The 21,847-nt window shown below is 40.2% G+C and overlaps 1 protein-coding gene across 1 annotated transcript in view; it reads left to right on the top strand.

Moving 5' to 3' along the window:
* Nucleotides 1–16,486, top strand: part of LOC120564404 (F-actin-capping protein subunit alpha-2) — a 31,880-nt gene extending 15,394 nt beyond the window's left edge. Inside the window, exons 3-10 of the mRNA XM_039809324.1 lie at nt 541–592; nt 1,016–1,079; nt 2,069–2,275; nt 4,379–4,458; nt 7,566–7,644; nt 11,267–11,338; nt 11,689–11,751; nt 15,315–16,486. Coding sequence (XP_039665258.1) covers nt 541–592; nt 1,016–1,079; nt 2,069–2,275; nt 4,379–4,458; nt 7,566–7,644; nt 11,267–11,338; nt 11,689–11,751; nt 15,315–15,455 — 758 coding nt within the window. The 3' untranslated portion in view covers nt 15,456–16,486. The remainder of the gene's footprint in view (nt 1–540; nt 593–1,015; nt 1,080–2,068; nt 2,276–4,378; nt 4,459–7,565; nt 7,645–11,266; nt 11,339–11,688; nt 11,752–15,314) is intronic.
* The last annotated feature ends 5,361 nt before the right edge of the window (nt 16,487–21,847 follow it).

Genomic DNA, 21,847 nt, shown 5'->3' with positions numbered 1-21,847 from the left:
AATTGTTTCTGTTCATGTGCCGCTTTTCATTCGCCTGAGGCCACCTAGAAAGCAAAATGAGACTATGATGTTTTGGCCAAATTGTAGCTCACCCTGCAGCGCCAATGGTGACACTATACTGTCAAAGTAGTGTCCCCTGAGAGAGAGAGTGTGTGTGTATGTGTTTGGCTGGGTTAAAGCCTCGTACTGCCTCGATGAATGTCGTCACCTCAGAGGAGCGCCGGCAGGCTGTCTGTCTGCCTCTTATCACAGCCTGACAGCCACACACACTTGCACAAACACTCTAAAATACAGGCCCCTCTCGCCACTTTGTCCCCTTTCATCTCTGTGTGATTTTACAGCCTTTACCACTGAGCTAATTTACCATGTCTGCTTCACGCCCCCAGGCATAAATGTTGCAATGACTGACAGCAGGCAGCTTTGGCTTTTGTGTTGGTGTGTGTGTCATGGGGTTAATCTGCTGTACCTGTCTTCTTTCTCTCCTCTCCGTCTTCCTTTCCTCTCATAATCTCACCCTTTTTTGTTTTTTCTTTTCTTCAGATGTGCGATTGCTGCTCAACAATGACAATCTTCTCAGGGAAGGTGCAGCGCAGTAAGTCTCCCATCTTGCACTATTTCCAGCTTTTGAAAAGTGTCTTTACAATTTGCAAAAAGACTTAAAAGTCTGAAGGGAAACATGGGTCACAGTTCAACAACCAATTTTTTCCTTCCCAATTAATAGTGCAATATTTCATCTGTAAACACAGCTGGTTGTCAGTTGTACCTAATGTTTGTGCCAGCTTTGTTTACTTTTTAAAAATTTGATCTGGCAGTCGATGAAAATTCAAGAAAACAATTCTCAGCCTTCAGATGTATTCTGGCTTCAGTCTACATCCATATTGCCCAAACTCTGTCAGCATATACAGTGTCCTATAGACAAACATCTTTAAATCGAGAGGAATAAGTATGTGTACATGAAGTACTAACTTTGGAGTGTATGAAGAAATATTTTGTCTCCCTCTTTCTCTCTCTGCAGTGCATTTGCACAGTACAACCTGGACCAGTTTACCCCGGTGAAAATCGAGGGCTACGAAGAACAGGTGACTCTATAGTTCATCTTTGACCTGAGGTGATGGTGGCAGTATAGAGGCTCAATGAAATGGGATGACTGTTTAAGACAGCAGATTTGTTATTTATTGGACTGAAATTCAACAAACGTTAGAGTTGTTTCTCACAGAGCAGTATTGAATTAAAATTGCTATACAGTATATAACACATTTCATATAATAGTGCATTACAAATGTTAAAATGGTGGATAGAAGAGCCAATAGCATCACAAAGGGACACAGAAACAGGAAAAGCAACAAGATAATTCAGTCTTCATTATTATTATTGCACTAATATTTTGGTCCCGTGGGCACTAAAGCAGAAATGTGTGTTGGGGGGGGTTGGATTAAAGGATCAAACTAGCCCCAGTGGGCTTCCTCTTGCTTCCACTGGAAACAAGACCACAAACACGTCTGTGCAGGTTGAAGACGGTGAACGAATGCGTCTGTGTGTTAGCTTCAGTAATGATTACAGTGTCTTATGTAAAGATGTCATCATGTCCCTCTGCTCCCGCATGACGGCTTGAAATTCCCCTGTCTCATGAACACAGCATGCTGAGCCTAGTGTGGAGGTGAAAGATGGTAGATGGAAAGTTCTGGCTGACCTCTGTGTTTCTGTCTTCCTTTCGTCTTCATCCACCACCTTTATATTTTTGTTTTTCTCATTGCAACCCTTTTAATTAATTCCTTGATTTTTCTCTCCATTTCCACAAAATCTCCTACCTTCTGCTTTTGTTGTTCATGTTTATTTTTTATTTATTTTTTACTTCTCTTCTTCCTATTGTTCATTGTCCTTTGTCTATTTGTTCTCTTTTTCTGCCCTGCCTGCCTGTCTGTCTTTCTTTCTGTCTTTCTTTCTGGCTCTGTTCCATTTATCCATTCCCCTTTTCTTCTGATACCTCCTCTCCTGCTCTTCCACTCACTCTCCCTTTTCTTTCTCATTTTCTTTACTGCTTTCTCACTCTCTCTTCATTCCTCCCCAGGTCTTAATCACAGAGCATGGCGACCTCGGGAACGGCCGGGTCCTGGACCCCAAGAACAAGATCTCATTCAAGTTCGACCACCTGAGGAAGGAGGCCAGCGACCCGCGGCCCCATGACGTGGACGGCTCCCTGGAGGGCTGGAGGAGTGCTGTGGACTCGGCCGTCAGGGCCTACGTCAAGGAGCACTATCCCAGCGGAGTCTGCACCGTACGTCCCAGCCTGCCCCATAACCACAGCGATGCACCCACAGTCACTTAAAGTGCTCATATTATGCTTTTTGGCTTTTTCCCTTTCCTTTATTGTGTTATATATCTTTTTTTGTGCACATTATAGGTTTACAAAGTGAAAAAGCCCAAAGTCCACCCCAAAGGGACTTACCATCTCCAACAGAAAACACTGTTCACCAACTGCTCCAAACAGCTCTACTGTAGTCCAGCCTTTACTTCAGAGACAAACGTTATAATGCTCGCCTAGCTGCTAGTGTGGCACACCCTCATACTCTGCTTCTGACTGGCTAGTAGTCCTTACCTAGCTACTGTGCGACTCCCAACAAAGATGGAACAGAAGTGAGATGTCTCACTCTGTAGCTAAAACATAGAGCTCAACACACAGGGTGAGAAGAGGAGCTGCAGCAATGTGCAGTACAACAAAAATATGGTGTTTTTTGAAAATGAAACCATGTAAACCTATTCTGATATAACCTCCTATTCTGATATAACCTCTAAATACAATTATGAACCTGAAAATGAGCATAATATGAGCACTTTAAAGGAGCATCATTGTGTTTTCAATTCTGTCAGTTGGTCGAAACTTTATAACCAATATGTGATTTAGCTACCACAGTTCCATGCCAGCCTTCTCTCTAACAACATACAAATGGAATTTGATTGTTAAGAAATTAGTCTTTCATACGTAACGTTTTCACACCTATAGTTCATGGATTCGGTGAGAGAGTTGCAACCTTGTTGCATTTTCCATTTGGTTCGGTTTGCTTTCACACTGCACCAAACTCACCAAACACTGTACAGTGTTCATACGTTTTGAAAAAACCTGGAAAAGTTATGGAATTTGAAAAATGCAAATTCCAGACCTGGAAAGGTTTTGGAAACATAAAAAGACCCAGAAAGTTTTGGAAAAGTCATGGATTTTTTTTTTTTTTAACACAGTATAATAATATGCGATTAATAAATGTTTTTCACGTCTAACACAGTATAATAATATGTGATTAATAAAAGTATTTCACGTCGTCCTAACCTCAACGTTGTATTCGGGGGAGTATTATTCCCACAATGAACCATATAAATTGTCATTCATTTTATAGTTAAACTTCTGAGTGTAAACTTTAACACAGATTTGCATTCTTATTGTATAATGTTGACTGACATTTTCAGGAATACGTAGTCATGGAAATTTGCCAAAAAGTCATGGAAAAGTATTTGTTAAAATGCGTATGAACCCTGACTGTAACACACGTGCGATCGAGACGGTCGCTGGTCTATTGGACAGAATATCCATAACTCGCCGACACCTCTGGTCTCAAAAATACCAAACGTCTAGGGTTTTCTGGTTTGGCTTTAGTGTTATGTAATACTTTAGAAGAAGGCGAACAATGAGTAGCTGACAGAGAGCACAATTGCTAGTAGCCAAGGAGAACACGGAGGATTAAAAAACATGACGGGCTCTTCAGAAGAGGTTATCTTCACTCGAGTTTCTGTGCGGGGAAGTCACCGGACGACCCAATCTTCTGAACACAGCCATACTGACAAATCCAGAGGGAGTTGTGCGGAGCTGAGAGTCTTAATTAGCTTTGTAGCAACTCATTTGGCAATGACTTGAATGTAATGTTCATTAATATCAAAAAGTTACGCACTAAAGCTTTAATTTATCTCCTGGTCGTTCACAGTGAGCAAAGACAAAAAGTCACCAAGAACAAGTACTTATATCAACCCACCGAGTACAGCACAGGAAGTAAAGTTAGGCTAGTATTTTGAAATAGTTTGAGTCTGCTCTATAAAGCTTCTTTTGTGCTACTAATTTATTCATGCAAAGTGAGCAGTGCAGTTCTGCTGCTGACACAAAAGAGCGGTCTGTGAATTTGTTGTGTGTGGTTTGTCCAATGTCATGTTGTGTATATCATAGTCTCTCTACTGCAGGTCAGCATGAGCGTAACTTTGTAGCCGTTAACCACAAACCACTGACTCATTTCACTGCTTCAGGGCCGGTGTGAAGTGGAACTTAAAAATGCTTAGAGAAGAACAGCCCCTTGCATGTGAAATCAAATCAAATCACGTCTTTTTCTTCTCCCTTCAGATTTACGGGAAAACCATCGACGGACATCAAACCATCATCGTGTGCATCGAGTGCCATCAGTTTCAACCAAAAAACTTCTGGTATGTTTCAGACAGTTACTTAATATTCAATTGGATTTTACATTTTGCACGACTGGGATTTGTGATATCTGATTTATAATTGGTTTTGTTCTATGGGGAAACCTGTTATTCACACAAAGCAGTGCACTGTTTGATTCCAGAAGAGCCTCTCCAGTTCTAGGATGGAGTAAAGATGACTGCCTAGATTGTCGCTTTTACTTAAAAGCGAGATTTTCGGGTGCCAGGGTAGCTCAGTTGGTAGAGTGCACGCTCCTATATAGAAGTTTACTCCTCGATGCAGTGGCCGCGGGTTTGACTCCGACGTGCGGCCCTTTGCTGCATGTCCTCCCCCCCCCCTTTCATGTCTTCAGCTGCCCTGTCAAAACAAAGGCCTTATAATCTTAAAGAATAAATAAATAAAAGGAGCAAGATTTTCATCTTTTTTTTCAGACATGCCAACAGAGCTTGGAGAATTCCCAGCGATGGTTTCTGTATCAAACGTCATTTTAAAATGATGTTGAAATACTGAATAAGCTTAAAAAGCCTGAAATTCAGTTTGATATGTACAAGATGTTTTAAAGACATTACTTTAATCGCCACTTAACTCTAGAGCGTTAGACTGTTGGCATCTCGTAAGCGTTGCTGAGCTGTTTCTGAGCGGGTTAATCTAATTGGATGAGAATGCACCAATCCTCTTTGCTGCTGGGTTTTACTGGGCTTGTGTGTGTGTGTGTGTGTGTGTGTGTGTGTGTGTGTGTGTGTGTGTGTGTGTGTGTGTGTGTGTGTGTGTGTGTGTGTGTGTGTGTGTGTGTGTGTGTGTGTGTGTGTGTGTGTGTGTGTGTGTGTGTGTGTGTGTGTGTGTGTGTGTGTGACTGTTTACTGCCATGTTTCTGTAATGAGGAACCTGTGGGCAGATCTGTTATAAGATGAGGAAATGGAACTGAAATTAAAGTGCTCATTATATATTTTTTTGGCTTCTCTTCCATTTCCTTTATTGTGTTATATATCTTTTTTTTGGGCATGTTATAGGTTTACAAAGTGAAAAAGCCCAAAGTCCCCCCCAAAGGGACTTACCATCTCCATCAGAAAACACTGTTCACAAACTGCTCCAAACAGCTCTATTGTAGTCCAGCCTTTACTTCAGAGACAGACGTGGTCACTTTGTAACACACGTTATAATGCTCGCCTAGCTGCTAGCGTGGCACGCCTTCAAACCAAGTTAATTAGAGCAGAGGCCCGAAGAGTTCAGATAGTTGTTTCGCCATGTCCAGGAGACAGTGCAGAATTAAAACGTTACGTATGAAAGACTTCATTTGTTAACATTTAAATATCACTCTGAGATGTCTCGCTTCAGCGAAGCTGGTTCGGGTTGTTCTGCCTGTGTTTCGGGATCAGACTCGCTGGTTTGTTTTGGATCACACTAACGTGCTTGTCAGGCCCCGCCCAACTCTGCTTCTGACTGGCTAGTAGTCCTTACCTAGCTACTGTCAGGGCACGCCCTCATACTCTGCTTCTGACTGGCTAGTAGTCCTTACCTAGGTACTGAGCATGTGCGACTCCCAACAAAGATGGAACAGAAGTGAGATGTCTCACTCTGTAGCTAAAACAGAGAGCTCAACACACAGGGTGAAAAGAGGAGCTCCAGCAATGTGCAGTACAACAAAAATATGTTTTGTTTTTTTTAAATTACCATGTAAACCTATTCTGGTACAACGTCTAAATACAATTATGAACGTGAAAATGAGCATGATATGAGGTCTTTAAGGCACTATATTTTTCCTCTTCAATTTTTGATTCAAGTTGTATGATGTGCAGGGTTTTCCCTACCATTAGAAGTCTTAGTTGGACTTCTTTAGAAAGTTTTTTCTAAGTTTTTTGAGTGTTATTTATTTATCTGCTCTAACTTTTCCAACGTTTTAGACCCAGATATTATATATATATATATATATATATATAATATATATATATATATATATATATATATATATACACGATCCAAAACTATGTCAAATTGCTTCTTCTATTTTTTTATTGAAAAACATAATTTTTTTTTTTAAGGAAAGACCCCTAAACCCCTCCGCCAAATATGCGCACCTAAGTCTTCGACAAATCCAGGGAAAACACATTGTGCACATAAAAAAACAAGAATATCTAACAGCTGGAATTAAAATCTAAAATGTGTTACTTTCAACCATTGTGAAACAAACAAAAAACGGCTTTTCTTGAAACATTAATACATGATAAAAAAAAGTCTCTTTTTATATCAGATGATGCTAGCTAGAAGCAGGCATTTAATAATAGTCAAGTGATGCTAATGTATTATTTTAATGGATATTCTCTAGGTGAACTTAAGGGGGAATGAATGAGTTCACCATGAGGAGTGCTTTAGAAATGTCTGAATTCATGCTAATACTGTCTTTGTGTTATGTGATGATGATGACTATGGATTAGTGACAAATTAAAGGAAGGTGGGTGAGTAAGGTATTGGGCCAAAAATGTAATAGATCCTCTTAATTGTCTGGAACTCTGCTGGAGGATTGAAACACATTTATTCCAAAAGATATTCCTCCCTTCATTTGGGGTTTTGATGATGGTGATAGAGACTGTTTGCCCATGTAGTTAGTGTGAAGGCCACAACTTAATGATTCACACCATTTTCATGCTCTTCAAACCATTCAGTGACCCCTTATGTCTTCTATGGATGCATCTGGTTGGGTTTCTCTACTCATTTATTCAGGTTTTTTCTTTAATTTGTCATCTGTCTGTATATTACAATAGATAATGTTTAAGAAAATCTAAGTAGCGTCAACTTAACTGATCATGTTGAATATACCATGATACATGAGAACACCCTGTTTGTTATCTCTCTTTGGAGCTTTACAAAACTCGAGATAACGTCTCGCTTCTAGATCTTCTCAACTGACAAAAGCGTGGTAAATATTTGTTTCCTGCAGCAGACATGTAGCTCGTTAGCAAGGCGGACCGCACAGTTGCAGGTTCAGTTGGGGTAGTTTATTTATTTATTTATTTATTTGCCAACTTCTCAAATTTTTGTCACACAAGTTATGGTATTACAAGATGCAAAGAGTGGTTAAAGTCTGGTTGTCCTCCTCCTCCTCTTTGCACAGGAACGGACGCTGGAGGTCAGAATGGAAATTCACCGTCTCCCCCTCCACCACTCAAGTGGCAGGAATCATGAAAATCCAGGTATTTTGGTTCAGTTCTTCCACTCTTTAAAGGTGTGTGTGTGTGTGTGTGTGTGTGTGTGTGTGTGTGTGTGTGTGTGTGTGTGTGTGTGTGTGTGTGTGTGTGTGTGTGTGTGTGTGTGTGTGTGTGTGTGTGTGTGTGTGTGTGTAACCGTTCCCCATCACGGAAATAGTGCACTATATAGCTCGTTCGCCATTTTGTAGTGGTGTTCGAATTCTCCGGGTTAATTTCATTCGCTATATAGTCCACTATAAAAAAACAACAACAACACAATGCTAAGTTGAGTGTACATATGATGTACCACTAGCGGCGCCAGGATTTTGATTGTAAGTGGGCCTCCAGAAAACTGGATGGTCCAGTTAAAATAAGCCAAAACCGGGTTCCCCTTCATCTCCGTTTCAGGGTGGCTACGGGAGGACTTGATGGGGAGAGGGGCCGAGCAGGATAGTAGAAATGTAACATGCAGCATACATACAACCTTTTTACTATCCTCCTGAGTGCTCGGTTTGTTTCAGGAATATATATATATATTTTTTTTATATATATATATATATATATATATATATATATATATATATATATATATATATATATATATATATATATATATATATATATAGTTCACTATTTAATAAACACTATAGGGAATAGTGAATGAGGGAACGGTTTCGAAGTGTGTGTGTGTTTAGATTCCAAGTGTTTTCCCACACATCGTCAGTCCACACCTACAGTACACCTCCTCACATTTTTGTAAATATTTGATTATATCTTTTCATGGGACAACACTGAAGAAAGGACACGTTGCTACAATGTAAAGTAGTGAGTGTGCAGCTTGTAGAACAGTGTAAATGTGCTGTCCCTTCAACATAACCCAACACACAGCCATTAATGTCTAAACCGCTGGCAACAAAAGAAGTGAAAATGTCCAAATTGGGCCCAATTAGCCATTTTCCCTCCCCGGCGTCATGTGAGTCGTTACTGTTACAAGGTCTCAGGTGTGAATGGAGAGCTCTCCCACTCTCTCATACTGGTCACTGGAAGTTCAACATGGCGCCTCATGGCAAAGAACTCTCTGAGGATCTGAAAAAAAACAATTCTTGCTCTACATAAAGATGGCCCAGGCCAGGGGTTTTCAAAAGGCGAGGCATGCCTCCCCTGGGGGGCGCCAAAGAGCCACAGGGGAGGTGCGACATGCAAAGAAAAAATAACTCTGTATGCAGCTCTATTGATATTGGTAATTGTGCGTGCCTGTATTAGTTTTAAAATGCGTTGTTTCCTTGTCCCAAGTCAACAGAAGTCAGCATTAAGGGAGGAGACGGGACCCAGCAAAAAACGTAGGAAATATGATCCTGAGTTAAAGTTCGGTTTCACCTGGTCGGGGTCTGAGGCTGCACCTCTGCCACAGTGGGACAGAGACTGGGAGGAATGCCCATCACGCGTTTATGGGCGTCTGTGGAGAGCGAGTTCCCCCAGATCTCCGCTAAGGCTATGAAAGTCCTAATCCCCTCCACCTCCACCTCCTTGTGTGAGTGTGGGTTTTCCGCACCAACGCTGATTAAAAACTAATCAAGGCTGCAGGTGGAGGACGACTTGCGTTTATTTCTCTCTGCAGTGCACCCACGCATCGAACACCTCTGCGCCTCACTGTTCCCACTGACAGACATAGGCGTCGGCTCATTTTGCCGGGGGCTTCAGCCCCGAATGTTTTCAGTGTAGCCCCGAATGTGTTTTGGAAAGTTGACTGACCAATATGAAACTGGACGTCGCTTAGTGTCCACCCTGCAGCTTCAGGTTTATGAAGGACGCGGTCTGCTGTGGACACGTGTCGCGTTTGAGCTCCGTGTATTTCTGTCGTAGTTTCGGTTTTCCACCTCCGATGTAGAGCAGCGTTCAGCCACTTCCCTAAACTTTGTCTCAATCAGAGACCGGAGACCCAAACGGGGCTCTGTGTCTGTCAGGAGGTCGGAGGTCTGAGATCTACCGTATCAGCAGATTAATCACGTAATGCACAGCAGGCTATGGTGCAGGTGGATTATTTTCTGAAATATAGTGACTTTACTCTTGTAATAGCCTATTATTATAACTTCATTTTTCACAAAATATCAGGACTCCTCCAAACCTCAGAGAGCACAGATGGGATGAGTTACATTTTCAATGTGCACAAAGTTTTGGACGTGAGCAGAAATCTTGCTCAAACATCTGAAATATTACAGTCCAGGGGTTTATTAATAAATTAAAATGAATAATGTATAATGGAGGTTACTTCCTCAACAAAAGATGCAAAAGAGAAGGTAAGAGTAAATGATGCCTAAGCTACATGTGTGCTGTCTCAGATATAATTAGAAAAGCAGATCTACAGGAGAATAAATAGATGACGCAATGCAGAATGCCTGAGCGCCTTACTGCAATATATTCCATTATGTTTTTATATTTGGATTGTAATCTGTTTCCCTTTTACATAAAGATATTTCCAGCATATTGATCCAGAAAAAGGTAGGAATAGGTGCATACAAATTCACCAGAATGCAGGAAATGAAGTCTTTAATGCTGTATTCAACACGATAACGAGCCCAAACACACTTTCAAGAATACCACTGCCTTGCTAAAGGGTAAAGGTGATGGACTGGTCAAGCATGTCTCCAGACCTAAACCCTATTGAGCATCTGTGGGGCATCCTCAAACGGAAGGTGGAGGCGCGCAAGGTCTCCAACCTCCACCAGCTCTGTGATGTCATCATGGAGCAGTGGAAGAGGAAGCTGTGAAGCTCTGGTGAACTCCATGCCCAAGAGGGTTAACCCTTGTGTTGTCTTCCCGTCAACCTTGGAAAAAACACCTTTTTTTGACGCCTTTTTTTCACAGTTTGTTTTTGCTTTTTCCAACGTTTAAAATTTTTTTTGATCTAAAACAAAAATTGAAAACGGGTCAACTTGACCTGAAGTCAACACAAAGGTTTTAAGGCAGTTCTGGAAAATAATGGTGGCCAAACAAAATATTGACACTTTGGGCCCAATTGGGACATTTTCACTTGGGGGTGTACTCCCTTTTGTTGCCAGCGGTTTAGACATTAATGGCGGTGTGTTGGGTTATGTTGAGGGGACGGCACATTTACACTGTTCTACAAGCTGCACACTCACTACTTTACATTACTTTACATACACTACTTTCTTCAGTGTTGTCCCATGAAAAGATAGAATGAAATATTTACAAAAATGTGAGGGGTGTGGCCGGGTTAGCTCAGTTGGTAGAGCAGGCGCACATATATAGAGGTTTATTCCTCGACGCAGAAGGTCCAGGGTTCGAGTCCGACCTGTGACAATTTCCTGCATGTCTCCCCCCCCCTTTCTAGCTGTCCAATCCATTAAAGGTGGAAATGCCCAAAAATTATCTTAAAAATAGAAAAAGGGGGTGTACTCACTTTTGTGAGATACTGTAGATAAAAAAAATAAATAAAAAAAAAGCTTCCAGTCAGTTTGTCCTCTTGATATTACTGCTTTAGTATCTTCTGGAGTGTTTTTTTTTTTTTTTTTTTTTTTTCTAAATTTCTTTTTTTTTATTGTTTTAGATTTGCAGAATGAATTTGATGGAGCCAATAAAGATAAACTAACACTTTTAATTGTTCCAGGTCCATTACTATGAAGATGGCAACGTTCAGCTGGTGAGCCACAAAGAGGTCCAGGAGTCCATGTCAATTTCTGTGAGTATAACTAAACACGTTTTTTTTTTTTTTTGTACGTGCACCCAGACAGACGAGGAAATGTTACGTGCTGTGACCAGAGCTCAAACTACATAGACCCGGACCTCAAATGTGCAGTCAGCACATTCCATTCAAGTCATCTCAGATATGACTGTATATATTTTTCTTACTATTAGTTTTGTTCATTCATGGTGATTGTACCTCTATAATCGGATCCGTCTCGACCATCCGGTTCTGGTTTTACATCAAAATGCGGTTTTGATTTACTGACAACTCCCTGTGGATGTGTGTGTTTTCCTAATTATTTATCTTCTTTTGAAATGAATTATGTGTGTCTTGTCATCTTTTAGAGTGAGGCTTCAACTGCAAAGGAGTTTGTTAAGATCATGGAGGCTGCAGAGAATGACTATCAGGTATGTAAAGATGAAAATCAGATATTCTGTGAACTATGCGGACAACAGGCTGGTTGTTGCGGGAAAATACGTCGCTGTACGTGAAAAGGATCGAAGGTTCCCACTCTTTCACACACCGAAACTTTCTTTTACTGATTTATTGATCAAACGTTTTTTTTGTATGAGGTGCAATTGGCTAAAAATGAGACCTCGCGAAGAGCTCATGTTGTACTCTTGTCAGGATCAAATAATAAAATCCTTTTATTTTCACACTGAAAACATCCATCACAGGATGTTCCTGATGATGTCAAGTTTTTAGGCTAAGACGAATGGAAAGCTGAGTCATACTTAGGAATTTGGATGTTGTATTTAACCCTTGTGTTGTCCTCAGGTGAAATTTGAACCGTTTTATCAGAAGTATGGGTTTCTTTCAACCAAAAAGCCCAAAAATAACATGGATGATCTTTGGTAAATTTAATGATTATTTTCATTGAATTTGGGGTGTTTTATTCAGTTTCATAGCATTTGGAAAAAATAAGTTTGAATGGTTTCAAAACCTGACTAAACATCCTCTGATCTTAACTATCAGGCAAAATAATTCATAATTTCGGCTTTTTTCTTTTTTTTTACAAAAAAATAGGTATAATGTCAAATAAATTAGGCTTATTTACCATGAATGGGGAAAAAAAGCGTTGAAAAAAAGTGACAAAAACATTTTATAAAGTGTCAAAAGCATAGAAAAAAAAATGCAGAAAATTTTGACCCGAAAGGACATGAAGTTCACGGTTGACGGGAAGACAACACAAGGGTTAAATAGAGGAATGTGCACGTTAGTGGCCATCCATTCATTTGAAGGAAAAAAAGGATACATAAATTGTGATATTTAAACTTTATTTTACTATATCTCTCTAATATTTTTATCTACTACTGTGGGGCTAACAGTTAACATTGAAACGATCAGACATCCATTTAAATGCCCTCTGTAAATACACAGTATTACATGGCTATGCTGCCCTGCTGGTAGAGGAAGTTTTTTACAACTTGACCTACTTTCACTTAACTACGGTGCAGTAAAGCCAATCAGATGTCCGTGATCTGCGTAACGACAGTACAGTGGGACGTTTGCCTTCAACAGAGCGACAGTAATAACCTAATACACCATCATTACTGAGCTTAAACTACATTCTCGGTTATGTTTGCACTGAGTAACGCATTCAATAAACAGAAACATAACTCTTGCAGCGCACATGAACAATAATTAGCAATATTAGCTCACACGTGAAATAGCACCCTCGTGAATTAGCCTACTGGTGCTAACTAGAGTCCGGATCGGGACGAATTTTTCTGTCTGAGCCCGGCCCGCGTCTGACAGAGCCGTAACCGAACCCGGCCCGAGCCCGACAGGCATTAAGATTTTTGTGTCCGAGCCCGACACAGTTAAAATCTCATTTTTTTCGTCATACTAATGACACATGTAGGCTACGTTTTTGTGTGGAAAGCTTTTATTACGCAACTGTAGGAAGGCATTGGGAAATGTCAACAGATGAGGCATCAGCTCACACGGGGCAACAAGCGCACGTTAAAGTGATGGTTCGGAGTAAATTCACCCTAGGGTCCTTTGCACCATGACCTCGAGCCAAACATCCCCCCAGAAGCTTTTTTCACCTGGGTCTAACATTGGGAGTAGAGTAGCGTTATCAGCTGAATAGCTTAGCGCAGGGGCTAATGGTCCCACGTTTGTATCTCGTAAATTACCCCACTAATAATGCCCGAAATGATACCAAACGTCTACAAGTAGTACAAATAGGTTATTTACTCATAAAACGATGGATTGGAAAGTTTGTAAGCACACCAGAAGTTTATGTAAATAACACTTGCCTGCTGGCTTCTGCTCTCTGCTGTTGTTGTTGCTGTTAAGAAGTGCTTTTAGGGCGTCTACAAAAATTACAACAAAAAAAATGCAGCAAAAAAATATTTATTAATTTAAGTTTTTTTTTTTAAGTAAGTGCTGTAGTATAACTAGCAGGAGACAAGTTATAATTGAGGTAAGTTTGGAGACATTACCTTATTGAATCATTAAATTAATAAATTTAATAAAGAGCAGGTCTAACTGCAGGTAGCAGCAGCAGCAGCAACAGAGAGCAGAAGCCAGCAGGCAAGTGTTCATAAACTTCTGGTGTACTTACAAACTTTCCAATCCATCGTTTTATGAGAGCATAACCTATTTGTACTAGTGTAGACCTTTGGTATCATTTCGGCGGCATTAAATTAGTGGGTATATTCTAGATACAATGTGGGTCCGTTAGCCCTGCACTAAGCTATTCAGCGGCTAACGCTACTCTACGCTAACTCTCCCAATGTTCGACCCAGGTGAAAAAAGCTTCTGGGGGGGTGTTTGGCTCGAGGTCATGGGACCCTAGGGTGAATTACTCCGAACCATCATGTGATCAGAAAACCAGGGGAGACTGGTTACCTCCAGGGCCGACGTTATAACATGAATAACCACTAACTCTGCTCCGGTTGCATCTACAACACGTCTGCTTCCTCTTTCTCTATCGCTCTTCTGCCCACTTACACACACACACACACACACACACACACACACACACACACACACACACACACACACACACACACACACACACACACACACTCTGAGCTCTCTTAAAGGAACCGCAGCACCATTTTACAACAAATGCCTTATCGCGCTAATGTGACTGAGCCCAACCTGAACCCGACCATCATTCCTAAATATCTGTCCGAACCTGTCGGGTACCGTCGGCCTCGGGTCGGGTACCCAGGCCTTAGTGCTAACATACATTCATAAATCCTGCATAACATCGTCCCGTAGCTACAAGACATCAGACTTCCTTATTGATGCACGCACACAGACAGTAGTGCCGGCAAACTTGGTCCAATGAGGGGAGAAAGGAAAGTGTGATAGCGTTCCACGCTCACGCCTTTTTCTCTCTCGCGCTATACCGCTGTGTCCAGAGAGAGAGAGAGAGAGAGAGAGAGAGAGAGAGAGAGAGAAAAAAAAAGAAAAAAAAAAAAAAAAAAAAAAAAAAAAAAAAAAAAAAAAAAAAAAAAAAAAAAAAAAAAAAAAAAAAAAAAAAAAAAAAAAAAAAAAAAAAAAAAAAAAAAAAAAAAAAAAAAAAAAAAAAGAGAGAGAGACTACAGCCAATTCAGTCTGCTCAAAGCGACGGTCTTTTTCACAAATAGGTAGCACGTAAGGGGGGTAGAGTAGCTTCCACTTAAGGGGCCCTATCTTGCACCCTGCGCAGCACAGCCCAAAGCCCAACGCAAATGTCTTTGCTAGTTTAAAAGACCGGCGCACTTGTTAATTTCCCGTGGCATCACGATGGTGGCTCTCCGTCGTGACAATGAGATCATCCTTCGGCACAACCCTATTGCTGCGTGTCATCCCCCACCTCTCTCTCCCCCTTTCATGTCTATCCACTTAAAAATGAAGGGAAAAGCCCCAAAAAAATAATCTTAAAAAAAAAAAAAAATTTCTTAAATCGTATTATACAGATTTATAATTCTCTACCTTCCCCTCTCCATCTTTGTGTGATTCCTTCCAGACGGCCATCAACGAGAATTACCAGACCATGTCGGACACTACCTTCAAAGCCTTACGCCGCCAGCTTCCTGTGACACGCACCAAAATCGATTGGAACAAGATCCTGAGCTACAAGATTGGCAAGGAGATGCAGAATGCTTAAAAAACCGCGAAGAACATAACAGACAACGCCCTCCCCCTCCCCCCTCCCAAACAACGTTGCATGACTGGATAGTTGTATCGTCTTTGTACAGAAATTAGAGAAACTGGGACAAAGAAAGGTTTTTGGTCTCACAGCCAGATGTCACGTTACACATTGGATGTCTACTTTTATTGATGTTATTTTGTTTTTATACAGACACTGTTAACTCCTCTGTGTATTGTATCTATGATATGATGATAATCGCATTTGGAGAGCTTATAACTTGAGGAAATATTAACAAGACATAGGAAAAGGGGGCGAACACATGTATGCAAAAACATCCTTATAAAATACAATATCACATGTGCAATATTTATTGTGTTAGTGAGACCACGCCTTTTTATTTGACCTGCTGAAAAAAACGGTTTGAATTTGCGGTGATGATGGCGAAACAAAATTAATTTTGGGAGAATTTTGTCTGCATTTACAAAAGAGCTCAGATATTTTGGCTGTAAAGAATGACTCCCTTCACTTCACGGTTAATGTCCCTATACGGTCAATGGAAGAAGAAGAAAAAAAAACTTATTTGTGTTCATTGAATGGTATCTTTGGCACAAGCAGTCACCACTGTCAGCCTCTCAATGTTCTTGTTCCCTCATTTTGGTACTTCCCTCACAGTTTGTCCTGTGTGTGTGTGAGAGATCTTAAGTTCGCAGCGCTCCTGGCTAAATTGCCTTTTTGACTTGATATCGTCTGAACTCTCACTCAACACAGTGAGTTCTGTGACCACTTAACAAGCTTAATTAACAAGTCATCAGTCGCTAAGTAATGTGCATAATGTCCAATTTACAATAAAATCAAAACGTATCACATTCTCCTCCAGTGCTTATTTTTATTTTTAAAAAACAACAGAACCTGACTGTATTATATAACAAGGCACATTGTAATATATACCTGTATGAAACATCCTGTCTGTCAGTTTGGTGATTTATTTCCATGAGATTAATTGTAATTCAGTCACAATTATGTTGCATTAAATGACAAATTTTCTATTTACTGACTCACTCATAATTTCTGATACCCTTATGATGCAGAAATAAAAAAAATAATTCAAACTCAAGGTGTATTATGAAACACTTTAAGTTAGGGTTATCTCACTGAACTTTTTCCAAAAAAACGGCATTCAGCAGATTAATTTTAGTTCGATATGACTGCACAGATGCATAAGTCTGTGTACTGTGCAATCCTTAGATGTTGTACAGTCTCTCATTGTGCTAATATCAATGAAGGGCATCAACAGTGACATCAAAATATAGATGATATGATGGAGGAGACGTTGGAAGGTCTTGAACCACACTTTAGAAACAACTGGATGATTGCATTTTACACTTTGACTCGTATAATTTAACACAGAATTACGCTTTTGCAGAAGCATGTATCAGGACTGCTCATAATTAGCAAGCAGAACCATCTTAAAATACCTAGATGGAAAAATTGTAGAAAATGAGACTTCCTTAGTGTGGTTTTATGTTTTCATTTATAGAGTCAAAGGATGATGAGAACACTACATGTACAGTAAGTTAGTGCTGATCCCTGTTTTTAAAGCCATGAACATGAACTGCAGAATTTGGGGTTTTATTAAAGATTAAGACATTTTAAAGGCATTATGGTGCCATTGCTTTTAAAATAAGTGATGGCATTAGTTTTTGTGTCATGACTCCAACTGATGAAATACCAAAACAATTTTTGACACACTTTGGATCAGATTTGAGTAGTAAAAGTACAGTTTTTCATGTCACTATATGACTGACTTAATGTCTGCTAGAGGGCCTTACATTTCTTTTTCTTCTTATTTATTTTTATTTTTATCTATGAGGAAAAATTTTATCATTACAGCAGAGGTAGAACCAGACCAAAAGTGAAATAACAGCTTTTTTTACAGTAACGAGCCACTCTTTGTAGCTGAGAAAAAGAAGTGACTGCAAAGTTTTGCCATTTTGTCTCTTCATATTAAACCTGGGAGACTAAAATCCTCATAACTGTGGCATGACATGTTTTGACATGACATGGCACTCTTTATCTGCAATAGCAAACATTTTTTTGATTCATCATTGAGGTTTATTAAACTCTTTTTCCTGTGTGACGAAGAAGAGGGTCAGCAGGTGTTGGTCTGCTGCTTACTCTGAAGTACAGAAAAACAACGCATGCGCAGTAGGAGATGACAGTTGACAGTTACACATTGACAGTTGACCACTCGCTCGTCTCGCAATCAAAAAATCTAAACCTTTTATTACAGACTCAAGGTCCAAATCACCCACAACAATACATAAATGCATTTCCATAAAAGCAAATGCATACACACCTACCTACACATGTAATAAATATAAAAACAAACAAACAAATAAAAAAATAAAATTAAAAATCCTTCAATCTTAACCTGCGTGCATTTATATATTTTTCGTTTATTATATAGCAAAAATATATAATCATTATTATTATTATTATTATTATTATTATTATTATTATTATTATTATTATTATTATATGATCCGTTTTGAGTGGCTGCATATTGAACTTGCCTTGACAGGAAAATCGGTGACAGCGACATCTTGAGGCGGCGGGAGCTAACTGTCCAGGTTAGCGAGCCGGTGGCTAACTGGTAACTGTGAAGCTAACGTTAGCTAGCCAGCCCCGTTTGCGGACACGTCTACACACACAGTCCGCTGCTGCTGGATACTAGACACATGTTGAACTGGTGGTGGTTTTTTTAAAAAGAAAAAAAAAGGTTTTGAGGAATATTATTTTGGTTTTGTGTGATTAAGGGTGTATTTTGTTTGTTTTTTTTTTGTTTTTTTTTTTTTTTTTTTTTTTTTTTTTTTTTTTTTTTTTTTTTTTAAAAAAAAAAATAAAAATTTTTTTATAATAAAAAAAAGGTTTTTATTTTTTTAGCCGTTAGCCAGTTAGACTAGCAGTTTGATACCGTTTATCCGTTAAATGTTTAAATGGAAATCCTCATCCATTGCAAACGTGCGTGGCGAATGTGAAATGCACAGCGCAGCATCAATAAGATGTTCCGAGCTACCCTGTGATTAGTTTTCCTTGCCAAGCACCATAAGCCAACTCGAGAGAGCAGAGCGTTGTATTGTTTTTAACGGTCTCCATAACGAGTCAATGTATTATCTCTTGTCTGGTATACTACAGAATTTACAATGTCAGCCGTGTGCCGGTGTTATTACTTCATGCTGTCTGTTTGCCAAGTTGTCTCAGTTCTAACCGGAGAGTAAACCCCGTCTATTGGGTATCATTTTAAGCAACCTTACTTAGATCCCAAGTTTACCACTGCTTGTTAGCCTTGTGGACCTCAAGTGTGTACCACTGCTGGGCATTCAATGTCGGCTCAGTGGTCTAGTTGGCATTATGTGTCGCCTTGCTCTCACAGCAGCAAGTGATGAGTCTCCTGTGACTGTGTGGTGCTGAGCAGCAGATGGAAGAATGTGCTCCTTCAGAAAGCCAGTTGGCTCCAGCTAGAGAGGACAGGAGAGCACACATAGGCTACTTGAGGAGTCTTAATGGTAGTGTGTGTGTATGTGTTGGAACTGAACAGTCATAACCAAAAGCATACACTAGGCGTTGGAGGTTTATGTGTCAGGTTTAATGTGGCATTCGTGCTGCTGACTCTCACCGTGTCACTTCTTGCACAGGAAAAGTGTTCATGTACAATGTATACATATATGTATATGTTAATGTATACTGCTGCTGGCACCTTCTGAATTGGCAGTTGGACAAACTACAGACCTTCTACATAAGTCTGGGAAAGCATGGGAGATGCTTTTTTTTTTTAAATCATTTCTATACCTTCAAAAGTTACTAGAAATTGCTCCAAACCTTGATACATATTGCTGAGTTATTGAGTTATGATAATATTACCTACCCTTTTTAACATCATACATCATTATTATCATTAGCCATTTCCAAGCAATAGAAGTCTTTGCAGGAAAAACATACCATTTCTAAGCCTTGGAATTATAATAACTCCTATTATTTTGTGTATTACTTCTTGATTATGGCTAAAATTGTACTTCTTTTTTTTAAATTTAGTAAATATTGTGACTTTTTTTTTAATCACGGTTATTCTTTTTTTAAATCTTTACCCCTAAACTGTGCTTATGGCATCCTATAAAACAATATTAATTCTGTCAACCAGGCAGGGACTGACATCACTTTCTGCTGAGCACCGAATAGATGTGGGGCAAAACATCAGCTGATCACCCAATACACAGGCTGAAAAGTTTTTTGGAGGCAGTTATACTATGTGAATGTCTTGATTAAATCTTCTACAGTGTTGTCAAACCTTTCAAATAGTACTCATTACTAAAAGATTCCTTCTTCAGCTTATGGTAAATTGCAAACGTCATCCATTATAGTCGTACGTTTTAAATGAATAATGAGGTATTTTAGATGGTCGAAATGTCTTTTGGGAGGCCAATTTGCTGGCGAGTCAAAATGTAAATTCTTGACACTATGTTCATCAACATCCGATTTTCATAATCAAATGAACGTTTGGTTACTGCTGTGCTGATATGCCCCATTTTGCATTTCTGAACTGTGTAATGTGTATGTAGATTAGGATGGACGAATACGCATTATTAGATATAGGCCTACTGCGATATTTCCATGCTGCCACATCATTAGAGCAAAATGGAGTTTTCAACCTTGGCTGTGTATAGTTTCGGCATTTGCATCCCAAATCAGCTTTGACTAATGGCGTGCAGGTAATCACTTTCTGCTGCAAATGTTTTTGCCGGTGACTTCATAGTGAAATGCTAGGTGGAACTGAAAAGCCCCAGCTAAGTCTGGACCCTGTCCCTGCTGACCTTACGTTACACATCTTAAACTGAGAGTAACCTCTTACATTCATGACGTACTTTCACTTCCTCTTCCTCATTAACGCCACTATATATTCCAATTATCTTTTCTTCGTTCCCCTTTACTTGATCTATGAACTGCGGGATCCCCCCCCCCCCAAAACTATTAGCTGTTTATTACGTCAACCCCTTTCTCCTAACTTGCTTAAAGTTAGTGGTTTCTTGCATTTCCCAGAATGACTTTGGGCATCCCCCAGATAACTTGCCTTGTCCTGTTGCAGGTATACACACACCTTAGGTGGCAATAGCTTTAATAACAGCAGGAGAGAGACCTCTTGTAATTAATACCTTCCTATGTGGTTGTTTTATATTTGACATTGATGTTTTACTCACTAACTTCAGTCAAACTACAATGGGAGAGTGCTGTTCATTGACAACAGTTTAGCATTTAACACCATAAGTTCCCTCCAGGCTCGTCACAAAGCTAAGGGACCTGGGATCGAACACCTCACCGTGCATGTGGATTCTTGACTTCCTGACAGTCAGGAGGATGGTGGTGGTCGGACACACCTCTTCCACCCTTCTTTCTTAACACCGGAGCGCCCCCAGGGCTCTGTTTTGAGTCCCCTGCTGTACTTCCTGTACACACACACACACCACTGTGTAGCCACTTCCAACTCCAACAACATCATCTAGTTTGCCGACGACACAGCTGAGGTGGGCCTGATCACAGACAGCAAATGTAGAGGACCTGACCCCGCTGGTGTCATGGCAGCAAACTACTCATGGATGTCAGCAAGACTAAAGAGATGATAGTGGAATTTTGGAAGAAGCAGGGAAGGACCTACACCCTTCTTAATATCGACGGGTCTCGGTGAAGAGGGGGGGGACAGCTTCAAGCACCTTGGTGTCCACAACACCGAGGGTCTGGCCTGGGTGCCGCACACTGACTCAGTGGTGAGAAAGATTCCAACATTGTCAGTCTGGGATGGGTCAGTGAAGCTTCTATATAAAGAACATGACCATCCCACAGCTCTGGAAACAAGGAATGGTCTTTCAAAGTACACAAATATCCCAGGAAACTATAGGCATACGTTTTGGACGTGTCACAGTGCAGTATGACAAATATTTCCACACTGACCTAAGTGTTACAGTCCAATCCCCAAATCAAGGTGCAGTACAAAAGTCTAAAAATGAAAGAACATAAAGAAACCCTCTGAGTTAGCTTGAGAGACACAGTATGACACACACAGAGAGACACAGCACATATTCACCACAAAGCCAGATCAGACTGGTCAGGAACCTTTATTTAGAACCTGTGCACTGCTTTGGTAACATGATCTCAGCCAGAAATGTTTGCCCTACCTTGGACAGGCCAGGCTGCCCTGCCCTGCACGGAAAAAAACCCGTCGTAATGAAACTCTTTCTGCCTGCATTCAATCATCTGTACCCATTGAGAACATCCACATCAGAAAGCCCAGATCACCCTTTTAGACATTTGCACCTTGAAGCACCCAAAGTTGTAATGCAAAGCAAACACTCCAAAGC

The sequence above is a fragment of the Perca fluviatilis genome, chromosome 8 (genome assembly GCF_010015445.1).
Source record: "Perca fluviatilis chromosome 8, GENO_Pfluv_1.0, whole genome shotgun sequence".
In the NCBI taxonomy this organism is placed as follows: Eukaryota; Metazoa; Chordata; class Actinopteri; order Perciformes; family Percidae; genus Perca; species Perca fluviatilis.
The sequence above is the reverse complement of the archived record's forward strand: the minus strand, read 5'-3'. Positions and strand labels throughout refer to the sequence as shown.